Here is a 26,796-nt window from a genome sequence, read left to right on the forward strand (position 1 = left end):
AACAACAATCTATTTACTGAGTTCTTGGTTAGTTTGCTAATATATTTTTCATATTATTTTTAGCAAAAAAAGTTGCCTGCGGGGCGCGCTGCTTTGTTTCGGAGCTACAATTTTTTTAAAATATATGGTTGAAAAATTCTGACCCGGAGGGTCTGCTTCAGGATGTGGGGTACTTATAGAATATTTGTCAATGATCGAAGATGAATTTGGATTGACTACTATTGAAATTGACTGTGCTAATAAACAAACAAAGTTTGGAAACCACTGACTTAACATTCGAATTTTGTCTAAAAAAACGAGACGTTAATTACCCTTCATGGATATTTTGTCTAAAAAAAACAAGACGTTAATTACCCCACGTTTAATTTTTTGAAAATGCAGAAAATTATTGGTCACTCAACGCGTAGGTACTATATCTTTTGCCGAAATACTATAATTTTGAAGGCACTGTACTATAATTCCACTTTCAAAATATGGCAACACTGGTCGCGCTGTCTAAGGCATAGACTAATATACTTTTAGTCTGTCACGTCAGAGTTCACAGTCGTTGGTACACTATTTTCTTGTTTCTAATACAAATACTTAAACAAATCTGAATACCAATGCCTTAGTGTTCAATGTAATTCAATTAACATGTAGTGTAATTGTATAATACATTAATGTGCGTATTGATGTCGAATAGACTCGGTAAAATCCATTATTGTCAGTAATGTCACCCACGTGACAGTTGACATATTGTATCAGTGAAAGCCTTGCAACATCTCAATGTTATAGCGCGCCGAGTACGCTGGGAACGGCTTCACAATGACGTGGTTATCGTGAATACAGTGCAGTTAATCTAATCAATATGGTTTCGAAAATGTGATAACGGCCGTTTTTCAATAACAATTATGTTACTAGTGGGCGAAAGCGACGACCACAACATGAGGAACTCTTTAAAGGACTGGAGAATGGCTCTCCGCAAGCCGACAGCCTATAGAGTCGGCAACAGAACCGTCAGGATACAAACCCAGTTTATTACATTAGTAAGCGTGATCGGAATCGCCGTCCTGTTAATATTTTATTATAATAGTAGAAAAGAAACATCGATACCGCATCGATGGGTGCCGCGGACGCGACAATACAACTCCAAGTATCCCCTGACGCCGCCGATTACGTCAGGCGGTATGGTGACGTTTAGGATAGGGATAGTCGCAGATTTGGACACGAACTCTTTAGTCATTGATAAAAAGAATTTGTGGCAGAGCTACTTGAAGAAGGGTTATTTGAGTTATAGTCAGTCTATGAATACTGTGGTGGTCACATGGGATACTCAATCACCCTTGATACTGAGTTCAAGTTATGCACTCAAAGGACGAGGGATGGAATTGTCAGAGTTGATCGTTTTTGACGGGAGGCTTTTGACCTTCGACGATAGATCAGGAATGGTGAGTATCATTTATATTTAAAGTACCGATAAATCGTCTGTAAGAGCATCACCATTTTTGATTGTGAATATAGGTAAAATTTCAGTATGTTCAAAATTAATGCACATCTGTGCATTGTTAATGTATTTCAGTGCAGTGTTTTTCAAATGTTTAAATGTGCACCAACAGCCAGATTTATTGGTAATGTCAATCCCGGCTAGTGCATCTTCTGATTTGATTGTATGAGCTGCAGTCGGTTGACAATTATTGTCTTCATCATTGGCGGCTCTTTGCTAGATAATTTGGGAGGTCAGTTTTAAATAATTTTATATTATTTTAATTTGCCTTTTCGTTGTACACTTAAAAGACGTATAGCAAATTGGCTTTTTATACATTATAAAAGAAGTGCTATAAATTGTTAGATAGTTAGATTAAAAAGATAGGTACCTACTTACCCTTCAAAAAAATGTCTATTTTCACATCAAACAATCAAAAATATTTAATAAAAACTCCGTAGCTTTTTAGCTTCATTTTTCATTAAACTGTCACTATCAGAAAAAGTGTTGTGTACTGTTATGAAATGGCGGGATCATTTATATATAAACACTATCATATATCAACATATCAATCATAAAAGTTACCTTCTAATAAAATCAGTGGAAATATAAAAAGTGTTGGTACTGTTCGGTTAAAGCGGATACAGCGGAAAACGCATTTTGAAAATAGCCGATAAACTGGATTATTTGTTAGGTTATTTCCACTGATTTTATTAGAAGGTAACTTTTATGATTGATATAGCAGATTACATTTTAAATGGTAACATTTATACAATGGTTTTACTGTTTAACACAATGAATGCAGTCGATGTGTTTTAGTCAAAGGTTGTATTTAAACTAAACTAAAAAGCTATTTTTGGTTGAGTACTATAATATTACAAAACAAACAATGACATTGCATATGAAACTTTCAGACAACAATAGGAAGTTTGAAATAATAAAAATATAAAAAGGTTAACCAGATAAAAATAATATGGTTGAAACAATGCTTGGTAGGTAAAACAAAACATGCTTGATCGCGAGGCAATAATAATTAATAACAGAACAACGTTTTATACCTGTTTCCTTTAACACACTGAAAAATGTATTGTTATCTCTTTCTCGGACAATGACGAAAATCTTGCCTATGCTGCGTCAAAACAAATTAAAAAAAAGACTGGCGAAATGTGTGCTTTTTCTGTTTCACATATGGAAAATGAGAGAGAAATATTTAGAAATATTTTATCCCGGCGTATTCCCAAATGACCCAAAGTATAGCGACCGAGCGGATTCCGTTTGTTTGAATTTTATACACACAGTTCGTTAGTCCGTGTGTGTCTCGCCTTGACGTGTCTTACAGATCTTACAGATCTACAGATTATAACCTACATAGATTGTAAGATGTTTATTTTTGGAGGGTCATTGACCAAATGACCTAATAGACCAGCCGCCATTGGTCTTCATCCTCAGAATCCAAGCCTCTCGATATATTTATGAGCTCGTCTTCAATTAAAAGTGGCGCATACTCCTTTCTGCGAACCATTCTTCTAAAACATATCGCGTTAGCTCTGAGTTTTCTGCCGCCCTTTGAATCGATTCTTCTAATGGAACTGAGTCTTCCGGTTCCTAGTTTGCATCATCTCGATTTATAAAGGGCCACAGCTTTTTCCACAATGAAATTATTGCTCATCCCGGTAGGTTGTTTCATGCCTCTACGTTAAGACAACGGACTACTGAATTTGACAACAAATACCAGCGAATTGTCGAGCTTGATTTTGCGCTTTCAACTAATAAAAATAAAGGCGGATTATAGTGGTCATCAGATAATTAAGTGACGAATTACTGAGGTTGTACTGTTTCTAAAAAATAAATATTTTTTTTCACTTGGGACAAGCGGTGCCATATTGACGTCAATTTTCCGGAATCAGCTTTTTAACAGCGGCGTCAAATTGGCGCCTATTGTCCCCTATTGTCAGTAGAACATCTCTATTGTCAATTTTGTGTACTATCTGCAAATGGTGACATGTTTGAGTTGTATAAAATGAAACTTGGTCTGTTTATTAATTGATTCAGCCTTCGAACAACTATTCATAGCATAATGCAACTGATTATAAATGTTACCTGACGCATTGTCATAGTGCTGAAAGTTTTTATAAATAATTAGTTTTCTTTGAATCATAAAACCTTATCTAACGTTTATTAATATTTTTGATAAGAAAGTAGTAAGTATTGTAAAACTATAGAAAACATGTAGAAATTAAAGCCATTCACTAATGAGGGTAGTATTGTAATTGATTGCCAATTTATTTGATTTGCAGGTTTATGAAATAATAGAGAATAAGATATATCCTTGGATAGTGCTAGTGGACGGCAATGGGCGGTCGGCGAAAGGCTTTAAAGCGGAGTGGGCTACGGTCCGCGGCGAGGTACTCTACGTGGGATCCATGGGGAAGGAGTGGACGACTCCGGCCGGCCAATTCCAGAGCTTCGATCCCATGTGGGTCAAGGCGATCAGCATGCACGGAGAGGTGACAATTATGATAAAAAATATATATATTGATGGTCAAAATGTAATGTACTTAATAAATCATATTATTAAGTACGGAAACTGATCAATTAAAATGATTCAAATAAATGTCGATATGACAATGAAAAAAGGAGCAAAAGTTATAAAACTGACCATTTACACTTGGAAGTACACCGATTTCATGGGTACCTCAAATATTGAATTGCGGATTTATCAGTATTTGGAAATAGACAGCTCAATTATGTTGTCACGATTCAACCTGTTGAGCTTGTTCTTTATCGATTGAAAACATTCTATAGGTACTTGTTTAAACTGCATACATACTTACTTGAATGATGCATCGATAAAATTAACGACCGGCTGATAAGAATGACAATGTACATCTGCTTGTTCATTTTAAAGATCCTGACTTGAAATATTTCAATATTAAATCATTATTGTGGGTTTTATTGTATATACTGTATATGCACCTATACCTCAGTCAAAGCGCGGGTAGAGCTATCGGTTGGGAGGTCTCGATATCCAGTATTACAAATCGCAATCAATGAATGACGACATAAAAGTAGTTGATACCATGAAAATCTCATTGTTCATGTTGCACAGGTAGTACGTGTAATACTTATTGCATTTTGCAAGTGTATGTATTCGGATTTAGACCTAGAGCTCTCAGTCTTAAAGTGATTCGGTTTTTCGTTGTCGTGAAGAAAACATCTATCTTCTAATGTGCATAGAATGTGAGCCGTTTTTCGGATGATTGCCATATGCATTTTGGGTACAAGTAAAAATTGAAAAAAGACCATAGGTATACTCCATCAGCGAATTTATCCATTTGTTCAATTAATAGACAATTTTGAACACAACATTGCCTCACTAATTAAGATTTCCGTATCTGTCATTCTGTTTTGATATAACATACTGTCAACATACATTTGACACTAACCACCCTCCCAACAAATAGTAGTTTGTTGTAACTTCATTACGGAACAATTTTGGGACATTCTAAATAATCTAAACCCAAAAATAACTTATTTTCACCAAAATGTCCCAATGGTCTTTTGGCTTGACAGTTTCTTTAGTTTTTAACTAGTTTTTATTCGATATATAATATACAAGATTTAAGAAAGTAGCATTCTTTATTGAATAATACCTACTTATATAATATAATTTGGTGTTCCAATACAATATACTTGCTAAAAAAATTCTTTCCAATTTTTTTTTTTCAATGAATTTTCTGTCCATCCCCAAATATCCATTGTAACATTTTGTCAATAATCGCTCAGTCTCTGACTAGCATCCTTAAATTCCTCATGGCGTAGTTCAGTCATCTCATTTTGCCTTCCAGGTTTTTTATTTACTTAAAATTATTATCTGTTTCAGGTGCAACATGAGGATTGGGTAGAATCTTTTAAGACTGTTCGACGTACCGTAGGAATCGAGTGGCCGGGTTACATGATCCACGAGTCCGGCGTGTGGTCGCCTCACCAAAACCGCTGGACCTTCCTGCCGCGGAGGTGCTCCTTCGACCCATACAACGAAACCACAGACGAAGTCAAAGGGTGTAACGTTTTGATTACAACGAATGCGTCTTTCTCCGATATTAAAGTAGTCAAGGTTAGTGCCGTATCTATTACTTCATGGAATACAAACGAGCCTATAATCGAGTATGAAAAATTTCACATTGGTGGCACTGTTGGCAGAAAAATTGGTGGAACTATTGCCCGGCAACATATCCGGTCATACTGTTGCCGGGCAATATAGGGCCAGGCGGTGTCGGGAAAGTGAGGTTGATGTATTTTGTGCTTGAGATAAAGTAACAATGTCCTAAATAATCACATAAGCAAATCCAAAAATGTAAGAAGGATGCGGATCCGGCCCTATTTAAACAAACATGAAAATGAAAAATTATTAAATATTTTACAAGAATGTCAAAAACTTACTTTCGAGTATTTGTCAAATATAATTCGTGCAATGATAAAGAAAGTAGATACAGTTATGAAGAGAGCAATACCGATTACTACGGGACTGCCAATCACTCTTCGATTTTTGGTAACTGGAGACCGACTCTTCAATTGCTCACATTGTTCCAGAAGTTTGTGCGGCTTTGAGAGTCGCCCTTTTCATATTTGGATCTTTACATAGCTTGGCTTCCACGTCCCATATCTCAATACATAATTGAACCTCATCTAAGCTCTAATACTCTGTCGTTTGTCCTTTTGCTCATTGTACGTAGTGTGATTTGACGATTAGTAATAAAAATACTACGAAAAAGTATAATATTGTCGGACCGGCTGTGTGGCGAGTGTGTGCTGACCAAATCCACAACCTTCGATGTCTTCTCCAGCAGACCGATGAGCTGAACTGTCCATTTGTCTGCTGCTTTGTGGATTAGGAGAAGGCTTTCGAGAGTCCACACCGCCCCTTCCTCTGTAGGATACTGGGACCATACCGAAGAAGAAGAGAAATATAATAAATAACTGAAAATTATGACATTATGGACAACCCCTTAGTTCTATTTGAAATCGATTAAGATTAAGTGATTCTATTATTCTTCTTCTTGCACTAGTCATGGGTAAACCGTGACCAAGATTAGATTTAATTTTGAAATACTTAATAAATTTACTGATGACTGATTACACATTGTTTTACACAGACACCACAGATAATCAGATATTACGTATGTATTGTCGAACAACTGTTAAAACTGTGAACTAACAATCCCCTTCACTGCAGCTAATCCCACTTCCGTTTTTAAATGAGGAATGCCCCCAAATTTATCATTTCATTTTACGCTCCCGTGGTGTATGGATCTATCAATTTACGTAATTTGAAGCTTTTTATAATAAAAATATGTCTAAAACGATCAGCGGGGTCTATTCTATACACACGCCTGCTTTTGGTCCGCTACGACAGCTAAATAGGGTAGGAAAGTATCGAATTATTAGTTAACCGTCTGAACTGTCAAAACTGTCTATCTCGGTCTAAAATTTATCACAGTCAAGAGAGGTGCTGTTAAAACATAGCATTTATTCTAACAATTATAACTAAATTATTGTAATTGTTACAATAAGTGTTAATAATTCGATACTTTCCTACCTTATTTAGCTGCCATAGCGGACGGAAAGCAGCTGTGTATAGAATAGACCTGCAGGAGTGGTGTTAGAATTATTATTAGTAAACTTGAAAAAATAACACTCCATTTTGTTACTTATTTTAAATAATTGTTGTCGTTATCCACAGATTGGCACATCAGTCCCGACTCATGGTTTCTCCGCATTCAAGTTCATTCCGGGCAGCGAAGACCGAGCCATAGTGGCTCTCCGCACCACAGAGTACCAGGGTTCCACCGCCACCTACATCATGGCCTTCACCATCACCGGAGAGATGCTCATGGAGGAGACGCTCATTTCCAACTTGAAGTACGAAGGGCTGGAGTTCATATGAATTGCAATTTTGACAAATTTTATGTGTACAGGTTTTGAATTTACTTAACATTCTTCAAATATTATGTCAATTGATATTATAAATTGAATCTATACTTCATAGTAAGTAAATGAATAGAAATGTCACTTTTAATTGAATACCTAGGCGGGTGTATCACTTTCATTAAGGCCTAATTAGACCATCAGACTCGTAGACTCGACCAGATTCAACGATCGTCTTGAGCAATCGTCGACTTTAAATAACAACACAGTTATGTACACAGAAAGCTACCCAATCGTGTTGGCGCTTGATTTGATTGGTTCGTAATGTACCTACGCTCGGTTGCTAATGTGAACAATTATAAGTAAAGCAACAAATGAAATTTAGACAATTAACGTGGTGCTGATCGTATTTACTTAGGTATTATTTTTGTTTTGTATTATTATTGTCTGTTAAAATAATGAATAAAGTCAGGCACCCTTCATTTCATTATGTAACGTAAAAATTTGTGTTATGTCAAACGCAAGAGAGGACATGCTCGCACACATAGCTCTCGCGGCCACTCATGGAAACTCAAGGTTAAGGCATGCAGGAGTCTGCCCGGTGCGGTTGCCAATGTCATTACGGACATGGTGATCGCTGCGGAAATAGGAGGAAGTAAAGGTCTAGCTGTTCTTAAGACCGTTGTTTGCTCTGGAAGGTCTGCGATAGCTTTGTCTTGTTGAATAAATCCTATTTTTCTCTTCTTTATAAATCTATTAACTGCATCTGGAGTGAACCAGCATCTGTGTCGAACGGTGTCAAGTTAAGTTCATTGACATTTATTTTGAGAGGACGTACGTTAAAAGCTAGTGTAGTCTTATTTGCTCTGAACTGGTGAAATGTTCACCAAAACTGTTCTTCATCTTTCTTAATCGCTGCTGAAATAAATTGTATCAAAACAAGTGCTTTTTCCGTCACGATACTGTTTTAAATTCTTGAAGTGAAGTAATTCACCTCTATATTTTCGGTGAGAACTTGTAGTTTATTTTCAAAGCACTCTACTTCTTCCAATAATGTTCCTTTCCCTTGCAACAATATATTCAAAGCATTGAGATGTGAAGTAATGTCGATCATAAAATGTAATTTTTGTAGCCATGTCTCTTCCAATTCGTGATGTTAGATGTTTTTTTCGCATAGGAACAGTTTTATTTCTTCTAAACACGAAGCAAAGCGTTTCAGTACATTACACCTGGAAAGCCAGCGAACCTTATTATGCAGAAGTAAATCTAGGTACTCGCTATCCATTTCGTCCAAGAGTACCTTAGATTAGCGATGATAGAGTGGTTTGGCCAAGATGCTGGTGGTTACTTTGATAACGAAGTTCATTACCGTAATAATTTCTTCGGGAAATGTTTGGGCGCAAAGCTCTCGATATATTTATTACGCAGTGAAACGTGAGAATGTCATGGTCAGTTTTTCTCCTTAACCCGGCACCTGCCTCAAAAATCGTATGACGCACCATAACTACGCATGAATTTCATTATCGTCTTTGTTCTATACTAAAAAAAGCAATAAAAAATATGTCACAGCTCCAGTCGAGAACCCAAAGCCATTAAGATAATTTCGACACACTAAAAAACCGTAATAAATCAGTTATAATATCAGAAACACTCGAACAAACGAATGCTATCCAAATTTGAAAGAACTTACCGCAAGTCGCCATTTTGTAGCAAATAGTTCAATTAGTTTAATATTTCGACACTTGTGCATACGTTCCCACGAATCGAGCGTTACTAATTTTCAAGTGCATATCGATAAATCACATATTAATGTCTTCGGGTTGAGTCGTAAACAAATATAAAGGGGACCCTTTTAATATATTTAAACTACACAAACACTTCATTTATTGAATATTATTGATAAATTAACACGAACTCACATATTTAAAAAAAAAACAAATACAATAATAAACCTATTTTAAAATTCTTTAGATGTGTGATATATTTTAAAGCAAGGTGACAGACATAACGCAACATCACACGTTGGGCACATATAGCGAGAGAGTTTTGTTTTTTTCAGATTTTTTTTAGAATTCCCGCATACGAAACATCTTCTTCTAGGCTTATCGGTATTTTGTGTCGGTAAAATGTATTCTGGCAAATGTCCCGTTGCACTTTTGGGCAATAATCGTACGGGATTATCGCTAGTTGACGCTGTCGGCTTAGGCAGGGGTGCATTTGAAATTCTCACACAATATTTGTCTACTAGTTGTTTTATTACACAGAGTTGAAAATCGCCCAATGTTTTTTTGTCAGATTTAATAAATTTATATAAATAAAAAGCATTTAATAAATATAAGTCGATCATGTGGAATGCGATCTTTTTATACCACTTGATCGATTTTCTCATACACGACAAGTTGCTAAGCATCATGTCGGACTTATCTACCGTACCCATATTTTTGTTATGATCTATAACACATTTTGGTTTTTCAATGTTTTCGCCAGTTCTATAGTTCACTTTTCCCGTTGGTCCAAATGATGCATCGTGGAGGGTGGATAGCATGTGAACATCCCTCCTATCGTGCCATTTCAGAGCCAAAAGTGGACTATTGTACTTAGCCTCGGTATCTCCCTTTTTCAGTTTGCTGAACTCTGGCATATCTTTACGATTTTTTCTCACTGTACCGCAAGCATTCGTTTTGTGAGAGTGAAGGTATTTAAAGAGCGCCGGACTCGAATACCAGTTATCACACCATAAGGTGTGACCTTTCCCGATATAGTCTTTCATTAGCGTTGTCACTACCGCACCGGAAATACCGAGATTTTCATTGTCTTGTATGTCAGTCCCTTCCCCACAATAAATTATAAAGTCAATAATATATCCTGTCATTACGTCACACATCACAAACATTTTTATTCCAAATCGATGTCTTTTGGAAGGAATGAATTGTTTAAAAATTAATCTACCCTTAAACACGATTATGCTCTCATCTATGCAAAGATTCTGATACGGTATCATCGTTTCCCTAAAAATTGTTCTTGTGTGTTCTAACAGTAATCTAATTTTAGCTAGTCTATCATTTGAGGCGGTCACACTAGGATCAGAAAAATGAAGCATTTGTAAAATAAGTTGGTATCGATTTCTAGCCATTATTTTCCCAAAAATGTCTGCATGCAGGTAAGGATCGGTACTCCAATGTTCCTCTATCGACGTGTGCTTATTTCGAGTCATCAGCATTGATACGGCAAAAAATGTATACAACTCCGGCACTGACGTGTCTGTCCAATTGTGTGACCGCGATTTCGGTCCGAGGTCTCCCGCACTGTACGAATGGTTAAAAAATGTATTCGTTTGGTTCACTATTTCCGACATTATATTTTTATTCAAAAAATGTTCAAAGAAAAGACATTCGGGAGAGGATTCGTCCAAGTCGTTCGATGTCACGCCAGATCGACAATCATTGAATTCGTGAACTATTGGAATATACGGACCAGTTCTCCATGACCGCAAAAATTCAATTGGCTCGTCAGAGTCCGTATCGTCAACATCATGATCAGTCTCATGTTGTTCCAATTCCTCTTCCGACATGTCATAATCTGAGTCCAATTCCTCATTAGTACGCACATTTTCTTCCTCCATATTTACGCACTATAAAACTATGAAATGTTTTTAAAATGTTTAACTACAGTATTAAGAAACGCCAAATCACAGAAACCATTAAACTCACACACCATATTTATTGATATCAGTATTAATTTTCAGATTCACTAAAATGGGACACGGTAGACAGTACAAAAAGTATTTTAAAAATCGCGATAAAATAAAATCATACGTTCAATAGTTAATCATGCCAGTTTTAATGTGATAAGTACACCAGACAGCAAAAAAAGTATTTATCAACGATTGCGGTAAATATTCAACTTGTATGCGATAAATACAATCCCGCGCAATGGCCCGCTCGGTTGAAAGTCTGTCGTATACTGAGCAGTCGCGGCGCGCAGTTCAAACTGATTTCTGTCGACCGGCAAAACTTGGCCGTACGAATTGGTTCGAAACTTTGGTGATTATTTTATATTTAGAACCAATGCTTTTAAAATATGTCATAGGTGGCAGGAGAAGGACAAATCAGGCCAAATTTACGTGAAAAAATCAGTCCCGTATGATAAATATGGACGCGGTGGCATCGATTTATACACATGCGCATTGTGAATTTGGCCGATTTGTACAAGGTGTGTGACATCGGCGCCGGCCGGGTTAAAATTGAAACTACTCCTTTGTTTACGCCTGTCATACTTTTAGCTCCATCAGTAGCAATGAAAATTATTTTATTTAGGTTAATTCCACTGTTTTCCAGATATGTTTCTATAGCATTCGCAATATCTTCTCTGCGTGTTTGTCTCTTGCGCGGCAGCAGTCCAAGAAGTTCTTCTTTGGGACCTTGTGCCGACATATATCGCACAAAGAGAGTTACTTGTGCTCTATCACTAATATCACACGACTCATCAGTTGCAATTGATATTGCGGAAGCCAACTTAATATCTTCGACTTCCTGCTCTGTTACATTTGAAGATATTTTGGCAATTCTGTTTTCGCAGATAAAGGCAATTCTTTTATTTTTTTTCATGATCGCTTCTTTATTTTTAAAGTCATAAAAAAGGTCTGATGATGATTGATGGTATTTGCACTATGTGTCCGGTTGTCAAATACATAACTCAACTTCTGATTTTGACACTGAAATTCTGTTACAGCTCTCTTCCGTGCGTCACCGGCCGGGTATTTGCTCGCGAATGTACTATGTTTTGTAGAGAAATGTTTTTCTAAGTGTGATTTCTTATTATTTGCGATCTTTTCGTGATAGATGAGAGAAGTCGGAAGACCATCCATATTTTGAATGAATGCATGACTCGGTCCATTCAACTATTTTTCTCTTCTTTTTAGGTATAGCCAAAGCCATTTTATCCATGGGTTGAGTCTTACAAATTTGAATAAATCACAACCTTAAATCTGAATCTGAAGCTTCTCTGAAGACCTCTGAAAGCTGTTGAGAAAAACTTCCCTCATATTTAAAATTGTTGTTTTGAAATATAAAATGTCTATATCAGAATTAGCAGGCTTCGAAGTGAATCAAAGTTTCTCTTTCAAAATCTTGAGCGAAAAGGGATATTTTGTTTTCGAATGAAATAACTTCTGACATCAAAAAAATTGTGTTTCCTTTCCCCTGTAGTTAAGCTGATTTAGATGAGACGTAACGTCTACCATGAAATAAAAGTTTTGGATTCACGGATCGTCCATTAGTTCTGGATAGCAAACACCCTTCTCAAGGAAAAATGCTTTAATTTCTGTTAATAAGGTAATGGTATGGTAGTTCAATTTTTCAATTCAATTTACTTATTTTTAACATATTGTGGACTTTACAAATTACAAGTTTAAGACTTATGACATTTAGAAACAAAGAAATATAAAACAGTATTACATAAAAAAAGAGATAGATCAGTATAGAGATAGATAGTATGTTATTAAACAGTAGAAATGTGTAAATACAAAAAATATAAATTAGATAGGTACAAGGAAGTACACCGGATGAGTTAAGCAGACCCTATTTTAAGAATTTATAAAACAACGTCCACCTATACTCATTCTCACGTAGGTGGAATATATCAACACCAGAAGCAATTTCGTTGAACATAGTTATCGCCCTCCCAATTGGCATTACCAGTGGCAGTTGGTTCTGCACCTCGGGAGAATAAACAACTGATGGTCTCTATTTCTAAGATAGTTATCAGGGACACACAAAACAACACTACCCAGAATGGCAGAGTTCTCATTTATACCCCGTATAAGTCGAAAAAAAAATGTTACTAAATAAAGATTTCTTCTAAATTGCAGACTGCAGTATGTAAGCATGCCTAAGTCAGTTGGATAAAGCCACGTATAGTATCCATACAACCTCAAGTAAAGGAGTCTCAAGAATTTCTTCTGAACCCTCTCCACCATATGGCTATACTTCAACTGATGCGGTGCCCAAACAATAGACCCACTCACAAGTCTGCTTCGAACTAAAGAATTAAATAAAAGTTTTAAGCTGACGACAATCCAAAAAGAGTTTCAAGTCATCAGCGAACAACAAAAACATAGCATTTTTTATTACCGATGCTATGTCATTTATAAAAATCGTGAACAGCAACTGCCCTAAGTTTGAGCCCTGAGGGACACCAGAAAATGTGTAAAAGGTCTGTGACTGATAAAGGCCGTACGATACGTGTTGTTGACGGTTCCTAAAATAACTCCCCAATAGCTTCAAAAATCGATCCGACAATGCAATAAGTTGGAGTTTTTCCATCAGGATGTCATGATCGACTTTGTCAAATGCTTTCGAGAAGTTATTGTAAGGACAGTCAACCTGGTGGTCTCTATTCAGTGCCGATGACTCATAATCGGTAAATACCATCAGGTTAGTTTCCGTTGATCGGTCTGCTCTAAATCCATGCTGTTCATTTATTATAAATGACTCAATTTTTGTGAGAAATCATGTTCATGATCATCTCAAGAACTTTGCTGGTGTAGAGAGAAGAGCTACCGGCCTGTAATTCTCCACTGATGACTCTGTACCACTCTTATGGATTGGAGTAACCTTCGACATCTTCCACGTTTCCGGAAAGATACGTGTCTCCATTGCGAGATTAAATACAACACTTTAAAAAAAATGTAGGGACATAATCAGATCCCAAAGAGCGAGTATTCTTTAGTTTTTTAATAAACACCTCTGTACTTTAAATAACACCAGTACATCACCCTCATTAATTGAAAGAATATCGACGGATTGGGCACCACATGACGGTTTTCCTGACGTTAAGGCAACATCCAGATTTGGAATACTACTTGTGTAGACAAACTTGAAATGACCAGCAAATGCTTCCGCCACTCCATGTCCGTTCACCTCTTCACCCTTCCAACTCATTAACACCTCCGAAAGCACGAGGACGGGTTCGTGGCCTTTCTCAGGTTACAAACCTCGTCTTCTTCGGCTAGCTCAGTAATGATGTCCGGAGTGGTGTTAAAATTTGTTTTTCTCTTCGGGATGTTAGGTGTAGGGTAAATGATACCCCTTGTTAATTTTATAGAAGTTTATTTGCGTTTTTAATTAAATTTTAAGTGAGTCGCGCAGAACCTTCTAGTTCCCAAGCTCTTTGGACGCTCACAGCAAAATTTACAACATTTGAATTTACGATAACACTCTTATTTATATATTTTATTTGGTCTTAAAATTATCGCTTTCATCCATCATCATTTACACTTCAAAATTTATCTTAATTACACCTCCGCCGCCCAGTATGTGATTTTCACGCACCGGACGAAGGCCTTTACCTATGAATAAAATATTAAGCAGTTGAGCAAGGAATCAGATTAAGTGTTTTATAAAGCCGTTTCTAGAGGTCAGGATTACGTTTCGGTTTATAACTACTAAATGATTATTTTACACCGGGAGAAGCCCGCCTGTAACAGGGATGTGTCATCATCCTATCGGTAAACCCACCATCTCCATAATGATTTTACGTAATTCCAAAACAATTTAGGATTTTCGCAAATGCAATCTCCTACCGTTTCCATGTATGTTCGATAGGCCCGTCGAACAGCTTGTCTCACTTTCGAACGATAGATGCTAAACATGATATAGTCAGTCTGATCATGCCCAGCCTTCTATGCTGTATGATAGTTATGCTTGACCTTAATGTCCCCAATAATCTCCCGAGAAAACCACCTCGGGTATCGCCTTCCACCACGACATGGCGACTTCCTTGAAAAACATTGATCTCGTTCCATTAGAAGTTCATAGAAAAGCTCTCCAAGAACTGTACTTTTCGCTTCGGGCATAAGGACTGCCGCCAGCTACTGCTTTTTCACCAAAAAGATGAAAGCGCCTTCTTGAGGTTTCTGTTCTCGGCCTTTTAGGTCCATTTCTTGAGTCCACCGTGGCGCAGGGGACTCAAAATGTTGACGCATTTTATTTATTTTTACATAAAGTGAACAATACAAATTATTAATTTAAGACGTTCACAACATGACATTTAGAAACAAAGAAATATTATTAAACAGTTGAAAAGTGTAAATACAAAAAATATTAATTAGATAAGTACAAGGAAGTACGCCGGATGAGTTAAGCAGACCCTATTTTAAGAATTTATAAAACAATGTCCACCTATACTCATCCTCATGTAGGTGGAATATATCAATATCCGAAGCGATTATATTAAACATTGTTATTGCCCTCCCAATTGACATCACTAATGGCAGGTTAGTTCTGCATCTTGGAGAACAAACAACGGATGCCCTTGATTCCTAAGGTAATTATCAGAGACACACAACCCAACACCACCAAGAATGGCAGAGTTCACATTTATGCCGGGTATAAGCCAGAAAAAATGTGTAGCTAAATAAAGATCCCTTCTAAATTTTAAGCTACAGTATGTAAGCTCCAGTGATACGGTTCCTGCACCAGCGCCAGAGACATGCCAGCGGCCTGCATAGTCTCAATCAACTCCGCAGAGCCGGCGTCGCTCAGGTTGACGTTTAACTGGGCGAAGGTAGTCATCGCGCGGCAGTGTAGTCCACCATGGCCCTCATGCAGCTCAGCGTGGAGCCTTGCTGGGCAATCGAGGTTATAGGTGGAGTGGGAAGATGGCTGTTTATGTTTGTGGCAGGCTACGCACTTGGGTGGGCTCTCCTTGTGGGGGCAGTCTGCTCGGTCGTGGCCGGAAGCGGTGCATTGGCTGCACGTTGGTATTTTGCTGTTGCAACCTTTACCCATGTGGCCGTAGAGGTGGCAATTATTGCACTTCACTACCCCCAAGAAGTCCTTCAGTGGGAAGGATTCCCACCCCATGTACAGCCGATCTTCTGCCATTAGAGCAGATCATATGGCCGCTGGGGCGAAGGTCACGAAGTGGCATCTGCCAGTCCTTGGTCCAGCTTTATGGCTGATTCTGACATTCTTGTACGCCGATTCCGGCACTCCGGTCTGCTCCTTGGTGTAGGTGTATATTGCTTCCCGGAGCTGGGGTTCAGTGAGGGTCGAAGGGAGATTGAAAATAATAACTCGAGGCTGCTTTTTCCCGGCGAGGTCGGCTCGTAGGGCAGCCTCCGAGGTCTCCATGGCCTTTACGAGAGCCTTGGCCTCAACTTCGGAACGGGGGTGGACAATAATGCCCCCATTCCTTACGTTGCGAATCCCCGTAATTTGAACCCCAAGGGACCTGGGGTCGAAGGCCTTCTTAAGGATCTCCTTAGTTGATTCAGATTTCTTCTACCCAGAGCCGGTCAGGAAGAAAAGAACGCCCGGTCCTGGGGCGAAAGGCAGGAGGGACGGAAAATGGCTGTTAGGGTTTTCTGGTGCGGGAGCTTGAGGGGCAGAGGAGGCATTGATAGGACGGCTTTTCCGGCCGAGGGCTGTGGCCCATGATGTGGCCGCTGGTGTCGATGTGGCGATGGTGTGGGTGTTTATTGATGGTGCCACCTTTTGTTGTGAGTGGATCGACTTGAGGGTCTTGGTCTGGATGTGCAGATCTGTGATGGCCTTTTTTTGCATTTTTAGGCCGATTGTCCTATCTCTTAGGAGACCTTCCAGGTGTTTGTTCCTGGCTTCAAGGGCGATAGTTTTTTTCTCTAGCTTGGCCATGGTTAGGTTTTGCCGGCCTTGCGCTTCAGAGAGGCTTAAGAGGGCATTATTGATGCGCTCCTTAGTGCCAGCCTGTTTGCCTCTGAAGGCCACAATCAATTCGTTCATATGCGATGACACTTCTTGATATACGGAATCGTATTGGTCCGTGTTGATGTTGCCGTACTTGGATTTTGTTTTCTTGGCGTCGGGTTCGGTTATTGTGTCCGGAGATGTGTTTTTTGATTGCGATTTCTTGCCAGATGACTTTGGTGATCGCGTCTTGTTTTTTCTGGGCGGGAGGTCGTGAGTGGAGCGTGGCCAGATGTGAATGCCGCTTGGGATGGAGTGTTCAGGTGAGGGCCCTTCCGAGGAGGCGGTGGGGTGCGTTGCATGTTGGGCAAAGGTTGGCAGATGCATTAGATCAATATAGGTGGGCGGTCGATCAGACGTCGCGCTAGGTGTGTTTAGTGTTTGTTCACTAGTAAAATGAAATAATAGGAGCACGGCCGGTACGACGATGTGCTAGCTGTGTTAGTGTTGAACACTATGTTCAAAATTGGGGCGGTCAAAGTTGATGTAGGTATGTGCATTCTAAAGACAGCATAATCACCACCAAAATATTCACGACTGAAAACACTGTCATTAAACCAAGTTTTAGTTAAAGCTATGACGTCATAGTCGTCAGCTAATACGCTGTTCAAAAATTCCAAAAATTTTGTCTTCAAGCCGCGAACATTCGGATAATAAAAAAACAGTTTATCTGAACGGTGACTGTTCCGAAGTCAGCTAACCGGCAACCGTGGACTTTCCACTATTGACACCTATTCTGTTATGAATGAGTGGTGTGGCCAATTATCCGCCCTCAAAACAGTGTCCGTGACATCAGAAGGGATACCTACCTTGAAGGATGCATAGTCCCCCCTTGATTTAATTTTGTGACTGTGAAATCAGCGGTACACAACTTATTTAAAAAGATTAAAACATCAGCCATTGTTGTATCTCTGTGAAGCGGACAGATATGATACCGCTTCACAACAGCTTTCGCTCGTTTAGCGAGGTTTCCCCGAACCGCGACAAGCCGCTTCCGTGCAACGGTGGCCCATCCATCAACAATCCCAGGCGTAGGTAAATCTTCAGCTGGTGGTTTCGGCTCTGAGGCCTTGGGTGACGATGCGGAGTCCTTCTGGGACAACTGCTGGGATAACCTCGAGTGCAGGATAATTTTCCTTTCCAGGACGCAATCGTTTTAACCCGGCATTTTTTGAATTTGCATCATTTTGTTTTGTCGATGCTCGGTGCTTGCTTTGCGCGTGCGTTTCAACCGTCATTGTTTTGGAACTTGCCGTGCTAATTGGTTTTACCGTATTATCACTAATAGCGACGGGCTTAATTACTGGTGAAGTACACATTGTATTCACTGTATTCGAGTCACTGGGAGTTACATTATTCAATTTTAATTAATTTATTTTGAGGAATTCCTCAATTCTCTCCACTTTATTCATAAGTTCTTCGATAAGGGCACTTTGTTTCATTATAATATTGGTTAAATTAGTAATTTCACCCATTTTGTTTCAAAAAAATAATAAAACAAAACAAAAACTTAGTGAGACAAGCTATGTACGTGTTAATTGTGCGGCGGCTGTCGAAAGCTGCGCCAGCTATCGGAGGTAGCAACTGACTTCTCCCAATCTTTGGCCTCTCCATGCAGCTGGCGGGGTGGTATCCCAGTTCAGTTGCCAGCTGGACTCCTGGCAGCCTCGAAGTGTCCTCACAACTCGTGAGAAACTTGGCGACCAGCTGTTTCGTGCTACCATCGTATATGACCTCCAATTCAGGTTTGTGAGGCCTTTGGCAGTATGGCGGGTGCATGGGGTCCATCATCCCTTGTGCTGCTCCTACGCCGCTAACATCTGTCCTTGGGCTGTCTGACGCAAATGTTTGTGCGTTCTGAAATTCAGGCTCAAACAGGTCGCTCAGTTCGGCTGTCACGTCAATTTCGGGCATCTCAACTATATGCTGTTCTTTTAGGCACCACTGAGACTGTCCTCAGTCCTCAGATTTGGACCGGGTCTGCATGCGCTCATTCCAGACAATTCTGTTTTTATTTAAATTTCTCGAAATTCGCCTTTCAAATTCTAATTTATGTTATTACGTTCGGCATACTGTGAGAGCTATAATATGGAATAAATGAATATATTATATACTCATAACTAGAATCAGCCAATACATATAAACGAATACCTACCCTCTTCTCTATAGGATCATTATTTAACGTCTTCATGGCATTGTCTGTTGTAGTACTACTGAATGAATATATTTCCAAAAACATTTAGGATCTATGATAATATTTCGACCAATCGACGTTAGATGTGATTTGTGAGCCGAAGAGATGTCATACTTTAACGAGTTTCTGAGACAGGAAAATTTGCTATAGTCTGCAGTACGTCCATGTTTTTTCCACAGTGCGTGATAATATGCCTTTGACCTTAGGTTGCAAATAATTTCTGGCGTAAACCACTTAGGATATGAGTACTTCGGTAGATGAACTAGCCGGCGAGGGAAACAGGAGTCCAGACTGTTATAAAATGTATTACAGAAAATATCTAATGACATGTTTACATCAATTTGTTCATATAAAGAGGTTTAATCTGTAGTATTATACAACGTTAAAAAATTTCCATTTGAAAAATTCTTTTGCGGATTATACCTATTCAGTGAGGGAATCGACGCATCATTTCTGTGCGATACATGCTTAATAGATACAATTGTGCAAGTAGAGGGATGATTGACATCTTCAGGAACGAGAGGCTCATCACACGCGCTGACCACCGTGCAACTAACGTTAGATAGCACCATATCTAGCGTCCGACTGAGACTATTTTTTACGGAAGAAAATTGTTTTTAATTAAATAAATTATTAAAGCTGGTATAATCAGATTCAATTATACCAGCAGAATACAAATTGAAATCTCCCAAAATAATTAGTTACTGTATGTAGTTGCTGAGCTGCCGGGAGGAAAGTATACAGCGGCCAAGTACAGTAAACAAAAGTTAAAATTTACTTTCAATAAATTAAAATCAAAATCATATTCACTCAAATTTGATCCGAGTGGATATAAAGTTTGTGTGGATAATGCTACCCCATTTCTAATTCGTAGCAAAATGCCCCCACCTCGTCTACCATTTCGACGATCTGTTCTATGCACAGAATATTCACTGCCAAACAACTCGTTGGCCGATATGGTGTCGTCGAGCAATTGTCAATGGTTGGGCACAGAAAATACCTTCTTTAAATGTATTTACTTTCGTTTTTAAACCTCTTGCATTTTGATAATAAATCTGGCATGACCGAGGTGCGGGGTTTATTGCATGATGTTTATCATGAGCGAGTCATGCTGTGGATGGGTGAGGGATTTCATTTGAGTAGTCCGTCGTTGATCAGTCCCTCTGCTACGCGTACAGGCGAGCCGGACATATTGCACTATGGGTCGGGTGGTCATATGGCCGCTTGTGACAGTGGCAGGCAACGCATTTTGGAGAGGCGTCCTTCACGGGGCAGTGAAGGCCTTCTGAAGGGTACAAATCCTGCGACGTTAAATGCTCTAGTAGGGTCAAGCCATGTCTCCACGCAAACAAAAATATCAATGCTTTTCAAGATATCTTGTAACTCACTTTTGGTCTTCAACAAACTTCTCGCGTTCCAAAATAAAATTCTCACTGAGGATGATTTGAGTAAGTTCATTTAAAAAAAAAAAAAAAAAAAATAACTACGCTTATACTTCTAAGTCATCCGTGGTACTGATGTCCTCACTGGAGACTTTCAGGTGTTGCTGAATAAGTTTTTTTTTTATCCTACTGATCCGGCTTTTCAAGCTTCTATCATTGAGCACTGCATATATTTCTGTTAACATCAAGTCAAGCGCAAGGATATCAGTAGTAAAATCTTTTACAGTTTCTGTTATGTTTGGATTGCCATATGTTTTCATTAAGAAATCCAACAAAGTTTCATAGTTAAGTGGAAAGCGGTGATTATTGGTTTCAACGAGTTCCTTAGGTGGTAGCAATAACTCGTTTACATCATTTTCAGTAGGCGTATTCTTGATTTTTTTTTGTTTTTGCCTAACAATACGGACTTTGTCTTTGAATGTCGTGTTTCTTTTCATATCTGATAGAGTGGAACTGTTGGATATAGTAGTGTTAGCCAAAGGCCTTTTAAAGCCAATGATTGGTGATACCAGGCTATCAGATTCGTTGTCTGGTTGGTCTACCTGAGAACATGCCTGTTCTTTTTGAGCTGGTATAATATTGTCATCGGGAGTCTTTTCGTTTTGAATATCAATTTGTGAAGGCTGAGGCTCAATTGCATCTGAGTTTTTACAATGTTTGGCTAAATGGCCTTCTTCTTTACATGCAAAGCACGTCAGTTTCTCCTTAGAGAAATAAACCCAATACGTCGTATTGTCGTATTTAACTTGTAGTGATTCCGGAAGTTTTTCAGCATCTTCTGGATTAATGAAGACTTGCCTTCTAAAGCTGAGGATATGGGCATAGCCAGGTTCATTAATGCCTGCTCGTACGTGCGTAATATGGGACGTTGGTTTTACATGCAGGTCTTCCAGACATTGCTGAATAGTGCTGTGTGGAATAACTGGGCAGACATTGGATATAATTATCCGCTTGGATTTTGACACAAGCGGTCTTACTTCCAGCACATGAACACCTATTTTGATTGTTACATTACTCTCAGTCAGTTTATCTGCGAGCTCTTTGGTGCTTAAATATAAGCATACTCGCCCATGTGAAATTCTAGACACATACCTTATATTACTGGGTCCAACTTTTGTCCCTACGGCTACAGTGTATTGATGTATAGAGATGCCTTCAATTGCATCCAAAACGATGGCTTGCTCCTTTTTTGGGAAAGTGGCTTGTTGCGCCACTTTCGCGTACGAAACGGTCTTTTCTCCCATGGCTGGTAACATTGTGCTATTTTTTGAGAATGTCCCTGTAGTCAGAGACACAATCCCCCGTCACTTCACAACAGTTACAAAAAAAAAAAAACAAAATATATATTGATCGATAAAATTACAACAATAATAACTCGCTGCTTCGTATGTATACACGTCCGCTCTTGACCGCGTCACAATCGGAATCCCAAAATATATAATAATATACAAATAAATTATCACGAACATGTATCAACTTACCTATGAAACGTATTACCATCTTCTTGCTTTTCAGTACGGCTACCATATTTTACGACAACACACAGAACCATTTTTTCTACTTAATTAACTAAAAATATTTACCACTGACTTTATGTTTAACACAAAAAATAGTAATTTTAGCAGCACGAGCTCGCTCGCAGGTTATCGACGCTAAGTTAAGTAACAAGCCAAGATTTTCCGGCGACACCTTAGGAAACTAACTCACACATCTGTAGACCTTTTATCTTACTCTAGCGCGTGATTGCAGAGATTATAAGGGTGCCGAATACTTTCTCACTCGCACTTATGCATCGTTTTTGTTCAGGCCTTGGTAGGTATAGTTAATTTATTTTATCCAGGCATTGGGCGTTAAAATTGACAAGGGCAGGATAGGTAATTTCTTAAAAATCCAGCCATTCCAAACCCATGCAAATTTATAATTGTTTTCGTGTTTCAGCATGTAGTTCTTTATTGGCCGGGGATAGATGCTCAACTGCAAAAATCGGAGAAGTGTCTGTAAGTCCGATGTGTGATGCGTTAAGCTTGCCACTTTGGGTTATTTTTGTTAAACTGTTTAACCGCTGCTAGGATGTTACCACAGGAGCGTGGGCTATCTAGCTTCACAATTATCGAGCGAGGTCTAAGGGACTCAACATTTCTTTTTGCCACTCTGAGACAGGATTTAATGTCACTGTCTTTAATATTAATTTTGCATGCATTACCTAGTCGAGTGATGATTTTGGGTATGTGTTCATTTTTTGCTTCCGGAATACACTGTAGTTCAATGTTATTCTCTCTTGCTTGTTGCTCAGAGATATTCAACCTAGAATTGATGAGCAAAACTTCACGTTTCAAATTAAAGTTGTCTTTTTTTAATTCTTCAATGATGGCTTTATTCGTGATGACCTTGACGCGGTGTTGCTGGCTGGAGATGCTTGCGTTTTGTCAGGCTGCCAACGCGGCTTTTCTGGCTGGAGATGCTTGCGGCTTGGCGGGCTGCCGATGTGGTTTTTCTGGCTGGAGGTAATGGTGGTTTGTTTTTCTGGTACTCACGTGGGATGGTCGACTCGGACCTTTTTTTTTTTGGCGAGGAGATGCTGGCTGTTCGACGTCCGAGGCAAGAGAGAGCATTGCGCGCGCATCAAAGTGTGGGATACGCGGCGTTATGGCGCTGTTGTTGGTCTGTCGGTTGCGAATCTTTCTATTTTACCGCCGGATTGTCTAGTGGCGGCGCTATTTCGTGTGGCCGTTTTTGGTAGCTTTGCGTCTCTTTGAGTCTGTTTGAATTTTGGCGGGGAACGTGAACGGATTTAAAGTTATGCAAAATTTGTTTGGAGGTAGGCCGTTCCTGGCTGAGGGTCGCGAGCGCTGCGAAGGATGGACGCAGGCTGCGGCGCCTCCAACTTTCCGGATAGAAGTAGGCTGTGACAGGCTGTGGTTTTTGGGACAGTCGATTGTTCGGTCAGTCCCTTTAAGGTGGTCTCCCATTGTCAGTGTAAATGTAGAACTGATTGTTAATTTAGCGTGTTATAATGTTTAACTACATTTGTCAGCAATAATAATCTGGGGAATTTGCTTGCACCTCTTAGAAATGAGCAAGTCCGGTCCGGGGCAGACTCACTGGCCCGCTGAGCTGTCGACTAGAATTATTCGAGCCACTATGTCTGGCCCACACAGTGGTGAGAGTTAATTTTATCTACTTGATCATTTCTCCTTTTCTGTTTCTTTGACGGTGCAGGTGCAGGAGGAATAATATCCATAATACTGTCAGAATTCGTTTCGAGAGGTACTACTTAACTTTTTACCAAGGCTTTGACTGCGACTCGCTGTCATATCGCCTCTTCTCTTCTAGAAGGGGATCTGCCGATCAGGTCCTCACTCCTATTCTGTTAAATAACTTTTACAATTTTGCCTAGCTCTTCCGTATTACCCACCTCCAGGACACCTTTCAATTCATCGACATTCTCATAGATATCCGCAATTCGCAGCTGTACTCTGTGAAGTTCATATTTAGGGCATTGTACAATGTCCTCTAAAACATGACATTCATCGCAGAGTTGCGATTCGCTTCTTCCCATGAGGACATCAAATCTTTTGCCCATTGTGTGCCCTGTTAGCCTCAGTATTAACTTAAGCTCATTCCTTGTCAAAGGAGACTACAAACCAGGGCACCTCCCGTGGTGATGGTAGAATAGACTTACTCCATTTCCCCTTTTCTAATGATGCCCTATGGTGAAAATCTATCCACATATTTTGGCCCATTTTATTTATAGCCTCCTTCCAGTCCAGGTTTTCTGGTATCCACTGATATGGTACCCCTGAATGGCCAGCTTCCTTTGCCAGATCATCCGCCCTTTCATTGCCCTCAATACCCATGTGCAATGGGATCCATTGAAGGCATAGATCTCCTCCTCTATTTTTCTTGGCGTCGATCTGGTCAAGGATGTGGTATGCTATGGTTTTACTGTTATGTGAGCCAGTTGCTGCGGCAAGATGTTTTAAAGCGCTTTTGGAGTCTGTTAATATGACAGCGGATTGCGCTGAGAAACTATCACTTAAAGTGTATTTATTTTTATTTTATTTGGGAAACCTCACAGTCGACATTGCAAGTTCATATTACAACATTTTACATAATATACAAGGACCAATAATGGGTTTCCACATTTATTATTACATTTATATTAAATTAAAACAAAGTGAGAGAGAAGAAACAACTTTAAAATAAGTATATAATATAAGGTAGGTGTTTACGTACGTGTGTATATGTGGGTGAGAGTGCGTGGGAGTAGGCTTTGGAATTTATTGCGGTAGTGTGAAGTTAGTTTTGTATGTTTTATCACAAATTGTTTTTGTGAATGTGTCAAATGTTAGGTGTAAAATGTCTGTATCGCTGAAAAGATTCAATTCAATTCATTTCAATTCATTTATTTTACATATTGTGGACATTACAAATTATAAGTTTAAGACGTTCACAACATGACATATAGAAACAACGAAATATTATTAAAACAATATTAGGTACTGATATATTAATATTTTGTAGTTGTGATCCTTATCGTCACAACTACAAAATAAAAGAGAAATAGTCTCTAGATAGGATGGAATATAGAGTGTAAAGTTAAAGAGAGCATGAAACATAAGCAAACAAGGAAGGGCCATGGGTTACCTGCATCCTTTTCAAGCTGAACAATAATTACTTCCGTAACCTCGCAACTGACAACTGTAAAAATTAAATTAGAATACAAGAAGGATTTACACGGCTGAAAGCACGTGCAATCTATGGTTAAAGATGTGAATAATAATGTTCTGGGCGCCACACGATCTTGAAACCGTGAAAGATAATAATTTTATAACAGTGTGGAATAAAGCGGGAACAATAAATAAAAGATCAATTTATATACTTGACAGAAACTATATTATCGTCAAAGCAAGAAATTAGAATTACATTAAAAGGTTATTAAGCGGCTCGATATTGAAATTTGGAATTACTAAAAGAAATACGAGCAGCTAAGTTAGAAAAGAAACATTGAAAGAGTAGTGAAACAAATAATAATAGTTTTAAAATACCAAATTGGGACGATACAGAGGCTTCAAGCACTGTGGCTGCAACCGTGCTCCGTTAAGTAATGTCCATTATAAATGTTGGGTAAAACCAAAGCAGAGCACGACTATACTTGATGACAGACAGAATCAAAAAGCCCTGTTGCTTTTTTCACACCTCGCGATGTCCGTCGCGGCCGGAAATTCTGTCAGCGACATCTGTGCAATGGCGTACGCTCCATGACGTGACCATAAATATTCGTCGGGGTTGCCAGAGGTATGAATGTTAGTTATGTTCATTTTGAACATAACAGTACATAACAAAAGAGATAGATCAGTATTAAGTTATTCTACAGTATAAATGTGTAAATACAAAAAAATTATATGGGTACAAGGAAGTACACCGGATGAGTTTAGCAGACCCTATTTTAATCATCCTGGATGTCCAGGAATGTTGTCAGAGTTACTTCGTTTTTGATCTGTGCTGCATTGATGTCTAGTACTAGGTTGCCTATGTTCTCCAGAGTCGACTTTTGCCTTCTGAAACCCATAGTATTGTGATGAAATAGTTGTTTTTTCTCTGCAAACCATTCGATTCCTCGTGCAATCATCTGGTTGAACATTTTGCACATGCATGATATGAGTGCAATTGGTCTGATTGACGACACCAGGGTACGGTCTCGCCCTGATTTTAAGATTGGGATAATCATCGTTTCCTTCCATTGCCTTGGGACTTTGCCGGTTTCCATGATTAAGTTGTATATCTCCACTAGTTTATTTTTTCCGGTCTCTGGTAGCTGAGCGATCATGGAATATGAAACTTCATCCATGCCGGGGGCAGTGTCTTTATTTTTGGTGACTGATCTTAGTTCCGCCACTGTAAGAATTTCATTCATTGTATCTTTAGGATAGTTTGTTTCCTGTTCTGCGATTTCTTTCTTCGTTTCGTCACTTTTACTTGCTAGTTGTTGAAGGAGGAGTGACGCCATGTTTTCATCCAGTTGATTTTTGAATTTGTTTC

General features: G+C 38.9%; 1 protein-coding gene across 2 annotated transcripts; it reads left to right on the forward strand.

The window, feature by feature from the left end:
• Window positions 1-525: 525 nt before the first annotated feature.
• LOC147070525 (soluble calcium-activated nucleotidase 1) lies at window positions 526-12,568 on the forward strand. 2 transcript variants are annotated; one of them, XM_085949822.1, is made up of 5 exons: window positions 526-1,427; window positions 3,760-3,969; window positions 5,346-5,579; window positions 7,206-7,384; window positions 12,312-12,568. In XM_085949822.1, exons 1-5 carry the CDS (start codon window positions 891-893, stop codon window positions 12,373-12,375), a joined length of 1,224 nt encoding a protein of 407 aa, XP_085805948.1. In that variant the 5' UTR covers window positions 526-890; the 3' UTR covers window positions 12,376-12,568. The 2 variants fall into 2 exon arrangements, with proteins under 2 accessions (XP_085805948.1, XP_085805949.1); XM_085949823.1 differs by lacking the exon at window positions 12,312-12,568 and having other exon boundaries at window positions 7,206-9,315.
• The last annotated feature ends 14,228 nt before the right edge of the window (window positions 12,569-26,796 follow it).

This window comes from Rhyacophila brunnea, unplaced genomic scaffold (assembly GCF_057557595.1).
Source record: "Rhyacophila brunnea isolate RB1 unplaced genomic scaffold, BYU_Rbru_1.0 scaffold_22, whole genome shotgun sequence".
NCBI lineage: Eukaryota > Metazoa > Arthropoda > Insecta > Trichoptera > Rhyacophilidae > Rhyacophila > Rhyacophila brunnea.

Bases quoted from the DNA above. Each gene is read 5' to 3' on its own strand.
- LOC147070525 (XM_085949822.1), top strand. From the start codon at position 891: ATGTTACTAGTGGGCGAAAGCGACGACCACAACATGAGGAACTCTTTA. The intron at 3,970-5,345 runs GTGACAATTATG...TATCTGTTTCAG, and splicing joins CGATCAGCATGCACGGAGAG to GTGCAACATGAGGATTGGGT. The intron at 7,385-12,311 runs GTACGAAGGGCT...TCTTCTTTTTAG, and splicing joins ACGCTCATTTCCAACTTGAA to GTATAGCCAAAGCCATTTTA.